The following is a 13,738-nucleotide window of genomic DNA, read 5'->3' as shown; positions in this document are numbered from 1 at the left end:
CTTCTCAACCCCGACCAGTTGAACAATACAAGGATACAACTGCTCTTTTAATACTTTCAAATAAAAATATAAAATTGCATAAATTATTCTTGAAGTGGCCAAAGTGTGTACAGCCATAAGGTTACATAAAAACATACATTTTTAACATTAGATGTTAAATTTTGATGTTAAATTCACTATTGTTTTATATAGAGTTGTTCTAGTCTATGCAATATTTAATGTAATTACACCAGAAGTAACTGTAATTAAATTACTTAAATATTAAGAGTAATCCCTGACTTTACTTTTTCAAGGGAAAAGTAATTAAATTACATGCAGTAATTAATTATACATTTTGATAATCCAAATAATGTTTTATAAAAACATCAAAATATAATAAAAAATGTTTATAATATATATATAAAATGTATCGCATTGCTCAAAATCATATAAAATACCAGCTACACAAATATATTACTTTAAAGGACGTAATTGACAAAATATATACATTTTTAATTGTGTTTGGAAGCAACATGCTAATGTGGGACAAAATAAACCTTTGTCTCAAAATCTAATTTTTACTGCCTTATAGACCTTCCCTGTGACAACTAGCCCTGGTCTAGAACCCTACTGTATTGAAATCTTCCATGTGGGTCTGTTAAAAATATTCAGACCTCCAGACAGCCAATTATCACCTGCTTTTTATAAACTGGTAAGCACTTGTAAAAACACAAGCCAGACTCACACTAGACTAACTGTGTGTAGAGAATGAAGGAGCTTTGAGTTCTGCCCGGCTGTACCGTTTCAAAAAAATTCATCATGCCACAAATATTGAAAATTGTTTTCTGTGTTGCAAGCGTAATGCGATGTGGCGCCCTCTGGTGATAGTTTTATTCTTCCTCAGTGAGCAATAGTGTTTGTGTCTAATAAAAGTCCTTCACTCCAGTATGGGAATTTCACAGGCAATGCATGCACAGTCAAAGCAATATCAACTGTTTTGACATATTAACATATCTTTCTGATGCATTTTTAACTGAACTGCTAAAAGTTGGCATTTTTACACAAAATAATATGTGAATGCTAAAAAAAAAAAAAAATCAACATATTGAGTTTGTGTGACAAGAATGTAGCATATACTACTATTTGAAATGTTTATTAATATATATTGCTTCACATACTATTTCTAAAATATAATAGTAGGCACTATAGTATATACTGGGCAGAACATTTACCATTCGTAGCATGCTTGTGTTTTTGCCTCTGGGAGCTTTGGTGGGAATGTTTGTTCCCCCCGGCAGTTGCTCTGAGACCAGTTTTGTTTATTCATTTCCATTGTTTAATTCTGAATTAGCCTCTAGATGAAAGCATTACAATCTCTCTGATGGTCTTATCCAGTCAAGTCTGTGGTCTCATCGTCTCATTAGATCAGGCCCGTGACAGGCTCAGAGACATAAACACGCTTTGTTCCTCATCACACTTGTGTTTTTCATGTGTGTATGATGTCATGGAGAAAACAAGCGAATCATCCGAGTATTCAATGCTGTCTGTGTCCCGTTTTCTGTTTACAAACTTCATGTTTGGTCAAATTATAATTACATCCATGCATTCTTAGTTATTATATCTTTCAAAAGCATAATGCATGGCATAGCCCAGTTAGAGATTTGCTTTAACAATTTATTTTGAATTTATATTTTTTTAAAAATACATAAATCCAAGCACATGGATAAACAACCCAGTTTTATTATAGCAAAAATGCCAGTTTATACAGTCTTGGATTTCACATGAAACCCCGTTTATTGGTTTTAGTACATACTGAGCACCGAAATGGGGCACTTATGTGTGTATAACATTTATGAGACGTGTTTGTAGGTGGTTAAGTGACTAGTTTGACCTCCTGGGTTCACCGATGTCAGCTGTATTTCTATTGAGCGTGAGCCAGAGCACCAGCTCCCTGTCCAAACCCAAAGCCCTTCGGTCCAAAGTTCTTAGCATAGCACCCTATATAAATATTATTCAAATAAATAATGTTATAAATATTAAATATAAATGTCATAATAAATAATGAATAGATAATGTTATTATAAATATCAACTGTATGCATGATGTTTGATACTGACCTTTACAGTAAATCTCTCCATCTTTATCTGCGACAGTGGTGGACTCCAGACTCTTCCCACACTTTGCGCATCTGAAGCAGCTCTTATGCCAAGACTAAAGGAGGACACACATAAATACGCTTTTTGGTTACGCATTTGGTGTATTTTTTTGTTTTGTCGTGCTGGGTGGCTGCGTATATAAAACATCAAATGTGTTCGGATTGACTGTGATCTTGTCAGTTTGCACTGCAGCGTTATTTGAGGGCAGGTCAGGACATGATTGAATTGGACTTTAATTGTAGTTGATAATAAGACTTATTTTAGCAACCGAGCCAAAACAATCAAGGCTTGTTTTCCAAATTATTACATCACATCAAGGAAATCTCCCAGATGAGTTTTCGGTTAACTGGATTGGTAAGACATTTGTCCCAGGGCAAAATGACTATCTCGGCAAGTCAGGTCAAGAAAAACCAACTCACGCTTCCTCCTCCAACCACCTTCTCTGCCGCGTACACGGCGTTTCCACAGCGAGGACACACATCCGAACCGCCAAGCTTCTGCGCGAACTTGGACGGGTTGGGGTTGTTGGTTGGATGATGGGATGCTTGACTGTGAGACAAATACACACCAGCTACTTTAATGCACATTGGTAAAGACACAAATATGGTGCTTTCATTGAAACAGTCTTCCTAACCCAGCCGGTTTGATTCCCAGAGCTTCGCCCGTGTCCATGCTGAGAGTTCCCGCTCCTCCACCGAAGCCGTACCCTTTTGGGCCGTATTTCTTGCCGTAGCAGGACTTGCAGTAGATCTCTTCCTGATGCACAGCTACTGTTGTACTGTCCAGATTCTTTTTGCACGCCACTGCAATAAACACAGAAGATGCATGTTCAAGACACTAATTGCAATAGACTGTTTGTTCTGAGGATAATGTTGCGTTTTTAATAGCAAAATAATCCACAGCGCAAACGGTTACTCACAAATTTTCCCTGATCTTTAGACATATAAGAGTTAATTGCACTATATAGACATACTATACTGTAAGTTTCAGAACTTAAAACATCCTTGTTAGTCCAAAACCAGCTTTTATTTAAACCAAGCTGCCAAAATGACTCGATTGGATGTTTATTTTCAACTGTGAATGTCGAGCATGTCAAGTCAAATTTATTTGTGTAGTGCTTTTCATAAAACACATTGTTCCAAAGCAGCTTTACAGAAGAGTTGTTGTTAATGTTTATGATATCTTAAGATCTTCATGCCTTATAATTGCATTTAGCAGATTAGAGCTGGGCGATAATAGAGTACGTTTTGCGACGATACAAGCAATCAAGCAGTTAAGATTAGCTAAATAGTATAAATCGCCCTACACAAGTACACTGTATCAATCAATCAGTAATTTTATTTATAAAGCACAATTAAACACAACTTCCGTTGACCAATGTGCTGTACAGAGTGAAAAGGAAAAATAACAGAATAAAAGACAAGGACAAACAGAACAACTGCATCAACATTCATGTTTTATAAGACATTTATAAGATATGTTTTTATTTACCTAATTTACCTGTTTATGTATTTACCTAACTTTAAAAATGGACAATTGCATGTTTGTGAGGGATGCACAAATAAAAGGGGGATACATAGTAAGCATATAGTATGTAAGAGCTTTAAAATCGATGTGTATAGCAAAACATTTGATATTTAACAGTGAATTTGAGAAATGTTTGAGTTTATACCGAGATATCTGACATTTGATGCAAACTGAACGCATCTTGACAAATCTGAGCACAGTTTGAGTGACAGTTGATATCTCATCTGATACTGTCCAATCCTGCTCCTAATCCACTGTCCAGTCCCAATCAAACACACCTGAACCAGCTAATCACACTACAGACTTCCAGGCAGGTGTGTTAAGGCAAGTAGTGGAAAAAACATATACCAAAATGTATTTAAAATACGTTTTATTTCATTCTGTAAGTATACTACAAATCCATTAACATATTTACTGACATATCGTTTGAGACTTACTGATATTAATATTATAATGCCCGTGCAAAATCAGTTTTTGTGTGTGTTTTTAGTAATTGTTGGTTTGGTGTGTTTGAGTGCTCATTGTTACAATTACACAACAAAAGTTCAGTGACTTTTTTTTATTTGTGCATGGTAGAAAGCACACAGTGAACTCTGAGAAAACGCTACGCTTGAGCAAACAGTTTGTATCGGCTACTACAAATGATGCCCGTCAAAGAGACTGTGAACACATTGAATAGGATATGTTTAGTTGGTGAATAGCATAGGCTACTATTACACAGTAGCGATAACGTTAAGCGCACCAGAATGAAATATAATATTCAGAAGTAAACAGCATAGCTGACTTACAGATTCAGTTAACATCCACAAATGAATAAGTGAGTCGATTCAGGGAGTAGTGCAAAGTGTGTGCAAAATCAGTTTTTGTGAGCTGATCGCCGTCAAAAAAGTTCAGGAGATATTTCTTAGCAATGGCTGATTTCAACAGTTTCAATATGATAAAAAATAACTTTTTTATAATAAATCTTTGAAAATCAAAATCTGGATTTGAATTTTTTATGTTATTATAACCTAAAGATGCTATGTGAAAGTTTGAAACAGAAATTGATCACGATTTGGAACCAAACTATAATATTCAGAAGTAAACAGTGTAGCTGACAGAGTGTTTATGTCAGAATGTTTATTTTTAAACCACAACCTTCTTGGGGCTTCTTTGACCGATACAACCATAGATATAATATATAAACGCTAGATGTCTTATGGCGCAGTCACTTCCGGCATCACCGTTCGGCCATCTTACCGCAGTGAAGCTGTGCATTAGGTGAGTGATCAGCATGCACACAAATCCTCATATCTCGCTGAAATATTGACGGATTTACAAACGGTTTGGTTTCTTACAAACGTTATTAACGTGGCTATAATTCCGAATGCTTGAACATGTATGTTATAATTATTCATATGTATGCAGTGTATGTATGTAGTGTCATAACTACATCTCTGACGTTTATAACAAACCAAACCGTTTGAAAATCGGTAGAAAATTGAGCAAGTTATGGTTATTTAAAAGTATATGCACCATTAAACGAGTGAGCGAGCACACTGTGGCAAGATGGCCGCCACGTGCGGACGTCGACCTCCATTGGCTAGCAGCGTGCACGAGACATCTAGCCTTTATATATGATATCTATGGATACAACCCTCTAATGTCAGAATGTTTATTTTTAAACCACAACCTTCTAAAAATGATATATTTAACGATATCTTTAGCATTTCTCATCCAAACAATGTCAAACTTGGCACTGCACTTACTCATGCCCATAGCAAGACACCTGTCGAGTTTGAAATCCATCGGACTAACGGTTTGAGAGATATGTGGTTAACAGACATACACACACACAGACAGACAGACACACACACAGACAGACGTTTCTGTAATTTATAGATAGATTACAATTTATTTGAAGTTCTTCTTTATTGCAAAATGCACATTTCTTAATATTTAGCCTAAAATGTGTTGTAACATCACTTAGTAAGGCTAGTATGATCACTGCATAAATCAGTCTTTAAATGCAAGATATTTAAAGTGTACATAAAGTATACTTGCAATAGTTCCACTTTAGCAAAATCAAATATATATACAAGTATATCTTTAGTTGGACCTCAGCACTATTTCCTATTTCTGGATAACTAAAGTGCATTAAGTACAAAATTAGTTCCAATTTAGCAGACTTTAGGTACATCAATTCAGTATACCAACAGTAGAACTGCAGGGTATTTGTATTAAAGGAAGTACATTATGTAAATGTATTTCAAATACATTTTGTTATATTTATTTTTCACTAGGGGTAGCTCAACTCTGCAGGGGTATTTTTCCCGTACAATGAAGTAACTCGCTGCTTCACTACTATAGTATGATGCATCATTGAAGAAATCAACTAGCTAGTCACGACTGTTTCCCGAAACCGTATTGTCGCAAATTGGTCGTACAAACGAGTTGGTTAAGGATGTCACGCAGGTGGTGGAATAATTGCTTTCTTTAATGAATCTGTTTGAGGTCTAATTAATGCTAGATGTTTTGCTATAAATTACGAACATGGCATCTGAGGACTGTTTCTCATTTTTCTCAGTTATTTTGCTTTATTTCCAGATTCAATCATAGGCTCGTTCGTATGTACTAGAGCACGTTCACACTCTTCAAAAACGGTGCTTTAAATCTCTTGACAAACTAAAGACGTAAATGACATTTGTATGTCTTCTAAATAAAAGACACAGGTTGTACTGAATGTCAGCTTGCTTATTTTGCTCAAGATTAGGATTTATTAAGTCCATGTCATGCAAACTAGAAACTCTGCTTCTAACCACAGGTCGAGAGCTGTCGTTCCAACTACACAACTTTGCGATGCTGTTTGCGAATGTTCGTTAGAACGATGGTTTCTGAAAACACAGACTCGTTGAACTATGCTGATAACGACGGAACTTGCGACCATAGTTGGCTAACGATGCTTTTGGGAAACGCACCCCAGGATAGTGGCCCTCCAGGAGAAGGTTTGGACACCCGAGGAGAAACATCTGAGAAACATGATATGTTCATTCTTCATTGCTGAGCAGGAGGAAAAATGGAGGTATTAAAACCACAATCCTAACATAAACACTCTCCCTGGGATTTGGTGATATAATACTGATGCATCATCAATGTTAATGTCTCGGCAAATGCCATCTGCACATAAACATCCATTTGTTGCACAGATCTGCAGGCCTTGTGCAGCCATAAAAGGATCGAATCCACCGGGAGCTTCGGTTGTACAACACCTAATATGGACACACTGTTAAACAGAAAAGATTTACTCGCTGCTCAGTTCCGTATCCAAAATCATGCCAGATTTCCTCTCCAAGGACTAGTTCAGAAGCTCAAACTACTTTTCTCCACCAATGCTCCCAGTGGATCTCATTCATGATTGTTCTGTCCTATAAAAAGGCATTGTCCTAAAGTCTTTTTATTTTATTTTTTAAATCAGTTGCATTTATTTAATTGCTGCTTAAATGTACACATAGATAATTTCTGCACATAAACATCCATGTGTACATTTAAGCAGCAATTAAATAAATACAACTGATTTAAAAAAAAAAAAAAAAAAGACTTTAGGACAATGCCTTTTTATAGGACAGAAAAATCATGAATGAGATTCACTGGGAGCATTGGTGGAGATTTGTGCCCAAGATTTGAGTTTCTTGAGGTAGTGTGTCGGCCATTGCATTCAGAGCTGGCAGTTTTGTTCAAGAACAATACGTTATATTTTCCATGATCTATATGACCATCTGCATGAATAATCTTTCCGTTTTCCGGTTAACACCCTCTCTCTACGGGACTAACCATCACCACCCATTTCCACATGGAGAATCTCACACTAACATGCACATCCTTTATGCTTAAAATACTCTATTATAGAGCAGGTGAACGTTTGTGTCTGTCTCTAATAGATTTATCCGCTTGAGCTTGAACATGTGCTCCCATCTCTCATGTGAGATTACACATACTGTATTGTTTAGTGAATACTGAGTGTCGGATGTTAAATGAAATGGAAGCGAGTCAACCAAATGCACACCTTAAATCAGTAAAGAAGATGATGCACTTAAATTTGACTTGCTTCCATTTGATTTAACAGACAAGAGTTACTGGTGTGTGACTCACTGCACAGAAAGCAGGACTTGTGGAAGCTTTGTCCCTCACACTGGACCTCCTCTGCGAAATACACCGTCTTCTTACAGCAGCCACACTTGTTTCCTCCTCCGAGCGGCATCCCTACACACACACACACACACACACACACACACACACACACACGCACGCATTAGAAGATGCACAAATTAGTTCACAAATGCAACATTGCAAAAAGTCGTCTTCATTGGGCATAAACTAATTTGCCTTGTGACAATATTTTTCTGCTGTAAATTTTTCAGAATTTTTCAGAGTTTCAATTAAATTTTCTTAATGAGAAGGTAAATTGTAGCTGGATAAAGTTCAATGAATCAAATTTGGTAAATTCAGGTAAAGTGGAATGGTTTCATATCCTTTGTCGTTGCCATTGTTTTTACAGTATAATCCAAATGACTACATCTGCTGTTTTTTGGAAGTCATGGAAGAATATGCACGTTATAATGGATGGTTTATCTTTTTTTTGTTTCCTGTAACCATTGCATATATTATGCAATATGATTTATATAGCCCACTTTGTAACACTTTACAATAAGGTTTACTTTGTTAGCATTAGTTAACATGAACCAAAACTTTTATTAATCTTGGATAATGTCAATTTCAACATTTACTAATACATTCTTAATCAAAATTTGAATCTGTTATACATTAGTTAATGCATTGTAGCATAAGCAAAGAATGAAGAATTGTCTTTTTATTAACTAAAGTTAACAAAGATGAATAAATGCTGTAATTGATGGTTCATTTTATCTAATGCGTTTACTAACTTTAACAAATGAGACATTATTTTAAAGTGTGATCATATACTCGTCTGATATCATACGTGGATAAAGGGTCAAAACACGTGTTCTGTCTTTCCCCACATTTATTTTAAGTAATAGTAAAGCTCTTACCTGCAGTGATAGAGAGTTTGTGTGATTCTGCTTCACTAGAAGATCACAGAGCGAACAGCAGAGTCTGAGTCCTCATATGAGTCCAGAGAGAGAGAGAGAGAGAGGATGAGACTGAGAGAGAGAGAGAGGATGAGACTGATAGAGAGAGAGAGAGAGAGAGAGAGAGAGAGAGAGAGAGAGAATTCTAACCTGTCTGGCTTTTCTCAAAACACTATTTGACAGTTTTCTTTTTGTGTATGACTATTATATTATATATTAGTTGTCCATGCAAGACGATGCTTTACTAAAATAGTGTTTACTGAACAATCAAATACAAAAGTAGAATTATTTATAATGTACTATATTTAGACCAGAACACTATTATTTATATGAGTCTCTTAATAATTGTTTAATAGTTGAACTACCAAACAAACTTTAAGATTTAAGAACAATTTTGTATATACCGTACAGTTTGTGTCTGTAAAAGCATGGCTTAATGTGTTTGTAGTTTTGTGATGTTTTCTGGAAGACATGCAGTGTTGCAGTGACACATGTTGTTTGACCTTAAACGGTGTTTGTTAGGAGGACTGGAATCCCTCACCCTCCTCATACCAAACACACATTCACACAGCTGAACCTGCTTGAACACAAAACACATCAGGGAATAAGAAACAGAAGAAAGTTAGTTAACTAGCTGGTTAGTTGGTTAAGAAAAAAGCAGGCTAGTTAGTTGTTAGTTAATAAATAGAGCATATTAGTTAAGAAATAAATCAAGTTGAAGAAATAAATCAGGACAGTTAGATAGTTGATGTTAGTTAATAGGTTGGTTAGTTATTTGGTTAAGAAAAAAGCAGATTAGTTAAGAAATAAAACATATTAGGTAGTTGGTTAAGAAAAAGGCAGTCTAGTTAGTTGTTGGTTAAGAAATAAAGCAAGTTATTTAGTTAGTGAGTAAGTTAATTAATTAGAGAGTTAAAAAATATCAGGTTAGTTAGTTAAGAAATAAAGCATATTAGTTAGTTGGATAAGAAATAATCAGGTTAGTTAGTTGATTTTAGTTAGTTGGATAGTTAGTTAACTAGAGAGTTAAGAAAAATATCTGGTTAGTTAGTTAAGAAATAAAGCATATTAGTTAGTTGTTAGTTAAAGAAATAAATCAGGTCAGTTGGATATGTTAGTTAGTAGGTTAGTTAACTCGCTAGTTGGTTAAGAAATAAAGCATATTAGTTGGTTAAGAAATAATCAGGTTAGTTAGATAGTTGATTTTAGTTAGTTAGTTAGTTAGTTAGTTAACTAGAGAGTTAAGAAAAATACCAGGTTAGTTAGTTAAGAAATAAAGCATATTAGTTAGTTGGTTAAGAAATAAAGCAGGCTAGTTAGCTAAATAAATCTAGTTGGTTAAAGAAATAAATCAGGTCAGTTGGATAGTTGATGTTAGTTAGTAGGTTAGTTAACTCGCTAGTTGGTTAAGAAATAAAGCATATTAGTTAGTTTGTAAAGAAATAAAGCAGGTTAGTTAGCTAGTTAGTTAAGAAATAAATCAAGTTAGTTAAAGAAATATATCAGGATAGTTATATAGTTGATGTTAGTTGATTAAGAAAAAGTTAATTGTTTTTCAGTACAGTGTGTAAACATTTAAGAACCATATAATTAAATTTTAAGTACCAAAATTTCGCCACAGCACTTTTTTGTTAAGACAAATTTAAACAGTTGAGACCTCATGTAATAAACATAAAATAAATGTAAAATTTAAAAAATATATATCCAATGGCCTCTTCCAACAGTGGCTGTCTCTCTGTCCCCCGGGTTCACAGACAAGGTTTAGGTCTAGTCTCAGACTAAAACGCATGTTCGAGCTGTTTTAACTGAAACTTGCACTGATATATCTTAAAATATGTCAGCGTCATTGTTTTGTCTCACAATACACACCAGTAATGTTTTTTTTCCTAAGGCACATTTACAAAAGCTACTGAAATGTCCTAATTGAACTGAGTCCTAATCCTGGCTTAATATAAACCCTGTCTGTGAAACTGGGCCTGTAAGTTTTACTCTAATTTAACTGTGGTCTCTTAACTGGGCAGGTGTTGCATGTTCACAGCATGCATCTTCAGTGTGTGCCAAGAGCCTGTGATCCTGCTGATGGTGCAGTTCGTCCGGCACAGATTCATCTGATCCAATGACTTCCTTCGATTGTTGATGCAAAGAGAGAGGGTGTTGGAAACTGATCCATAGCCTCGGGACTGAGCAAGTAATGTCCTAGAGCTAATTTTCAACTGTGTGTGTTACAGAAGCCTTTTCTACACAACCTTTAGGCCACACACATCTCTGTCTATCTCCTCTGGACATCCGCTGTGACCAGCCTCTGCATGTGTGTGTGAGCATGAGTGTGTGACTGATGCTTTAATCCAGCGCTGGAGAAACAGGAGCCGAAGACAGGAGGGTTTTCATGTAAATCTGAGCATGTGTTCGGGCCTGTGAGAGAGAGGGCGACTCGGGCGCTGTGAAGTTTATGTGATGAATGAAAGAACTGCTGCTTCATTTCTTCAGCATTACGGACGGAATAACGCAGTTTCCTCAGCATCTGTGAGTAAATGATTATTTTATATTCATTTCCATTTGTGTTATTGTGTTGTTGGTTTGTTAACCTGTGAAATCAATCAGTCATATCAATCAGCAAAAATAATTAAGTCAGATGTTAAATTTAATGTAAATTGATTTTACATAATAGTTAGCTGAACTGGCATTAATTAGTTAATTAAAAAATTAATTATTTAATGAGTATTTTTGTATAGTCTCTTGAGTATGATGGCCATTGAAGGGACTTAACCCAAAAATAAAAATGTACTATTTACTTACCATTTACTCACCTTTATGTTGCTTGAAATGATTTATAGGACTTTTTTTTTTGGTGTCTTCATCACACAAAGCTATTGAATGGCTCCAGAAGACTAGATTATAGCCCATATAGCTGTACTTTTATGCACTCAGCATCTTTTTATTGTAAGAGCAGCTTGGATATCTCCTTTTGTGTTCCACTAAAGTAAGTCAGTCATATACAGGTTTGGAATGACATGAGGATGAGTAAATGATGACAGAATGCTCATTTTTGGGTGAACTATCCCTTTAATGGAATATTGATTTGAAATTTGTTGTATTTATTTAGAATATAGAATATTTAAGAAAATATGGACTAGGATCTTAAGATGGTTTTGGGGGCATATAATTAGAAATTAATGAAATCACACTTAAACATAAAGAAAGAAAGAAAGAAAGAAAGAAAGAAAGAAAGAAAGAAAAAGAAAGAAATGTATAATGCAACTTCTGTCCTTGCCAAGTAACAAATAAAATGAGGGGATGGGGTGTACATAATTGGGAATTTATGAAATCACACTTACAGAAATAAAAGATATTATGCATCTTCTGTACTCGCCAAGTAACAAATAAAATGTAAATATTGGTTTGTGTGAATGCGCATTTTCAGGAAACGACCAGAAGAGGGCGCGCTCACTCTTCTGTCCTGACTTGTAGACACACCCTTTATTTTGCGTGCTCTCTCGCTCTTTTTTCTCTCTCACAATCACTTGCTTTTGGCTTATAGGGTATTGACTAAGAATTGTACGTTCATGATAGCACTATAATTTTTGCTTCAAATATCTGACTGTGCTTGAGTTTCTGTTTTCCTCCTTGTATACTTTAACGATTTATTTTCCCACCGCAAAATAAACCAAGCACGTGCCGAGACCCTGCTGTATTTTGTTCGGCGCTGTTGATTTTCTGTGAGAGACTATAATTATGACTGTGGTCTTAATGGAATAAGCAGAGTTAAAGAGCATTAGCTGTGTAAATGCAGCCCGGTTGATGTGAAACAGAGACTCTGCTGCTGTTTTGGATGGATCACTCCATCATGCTCAGATTAGATTCAGTCCAGTAAAGCCTGATAAACGAGTGGCTGCAGTTCTGCCTGTAATGCGGCTGAAACTTGAGCCTGTCTGCAGAGAGAGAGAGAGAGAGAGAGAGAGCGCTCACTGCCTCACACTGATGGATGGACAGGACTAGAGACACATACTTTAATCATCACCTTCATCATCATCAGTATCAACAACACATCGAGGTAATCATAATCATCACCTTGATGTGATGCTGATACTGCTCTGTAAAACATTATATGATCAATAAGTTATTATGGCAACATGTTTTTACATTGCTTTAACTCATAATTAATAAGTTAATAACTAATTATTTTAAGTCAGTTTAATGTAATTTAAGTTGACATGACTTAAACATTCAAGTTGATTGTACTTTTTAAGGCAGCAACTTTTTTTTCCAGTTCAACATCGTCACCTTCATCATCGTCATCATTCTAAAACATCATGATGTTTTAGGATGATGATGATGATGATGAACAATCATCATTATCAACAATGATAATGTTGAGGATGAGGAAAATGATAAAGTGTGCCTTTAATTTTGCAAAAACTTAATCATCATCACCATTATGATCATAATCTTCATAATAATAAAAAAGCAAACATCATCACTATCATTATTCTCATCTTCATCATCATATAGGCTAGTAGTGATACATCAGCATAACTTATGGAAGTCCATATAAGAAAAAAAAAACATGCTTTGATAAGTCAATTATGACAAAAAGTCATAATTATGAGATAAAAAGTCAAAATTATGAGGTCATTGATAACAAAAAGTAGAAATGATGACATACTAAGTTATAATTATGACAAAAAGTTAAAATTATGACAAAACCCTGTCATTATTTTGACAAAAAAATATTTTTTGAATGTTGAGCTGCAAGTTCATTGGCCACTGATGCAAAAGCAACCAATCAGCTGCACTGTGTAGATAACAGTGTGATCGCTAACAAACAAGTTAAAGACCTTCGCCATCTAGAGTTTCATGCCAGAACTTGGTATAGTGTGAGTGTGAGGAAGAGCGCTTGTAAAATGAGCAACATTTTATCATTTATAATGTACTTTAAAGACTTCAACATTCAGCTGTTGTCTATACATATCTGAAATATACACCGTGATGCAT

General features: G+C 35.3%; 1 protein-coding gene across 1 annotated transcript; it reads right to left on the bottom strand.

Annotated features, from left to right (window-relative positions):
* Positions 1–1,639: 1,639 nt before the first annotated feature.
* csrp1b (cysteine and glycine-rich protein 1b) lies at positions 1,640–8,829 on the bottom strand. Its single transcript, XM_084128382.1, has 6 exons — positions 8,708–8,829; positions 7,791–7,901; positions 2,770–2,938; positions 2,555–2,684; positions 2,097–2,190; positions 1,640–1,977 (listed from the first exon to the last, which is right to left on the bottom strand). Exons 2-6 carry the CDS (start codon positions 7,897–7,899, stop codon positions 1,901–1,903), a joined length of 579 nt encoding a protein of 192 aa, XP_083984508.1. The 5' UTR covers positions 7,900–7,901; positions 8,708–8,829; the 3' UTR covers positions 1,640–1,900.
* Positions 8,830–13,738: the final 4,909 nt, after the last annotated feature.

Source organism: Abramis brama (assembly GCF_963993115.1).
Source record: "Abramis brama genome assembly, chromosome: 11".
NCBI classification, from domain to species: Eukaryota; Metazoa; Chordata; class Actinopteri; order Cypriniformes; family Leuciscidae; genus Abramis; species Abramis brama.
The sequence above is the reverse complement of the archived record's forward strand: the minus strand, read 5'-3'. Positions and strand labels throughout refer to the sequence as shown.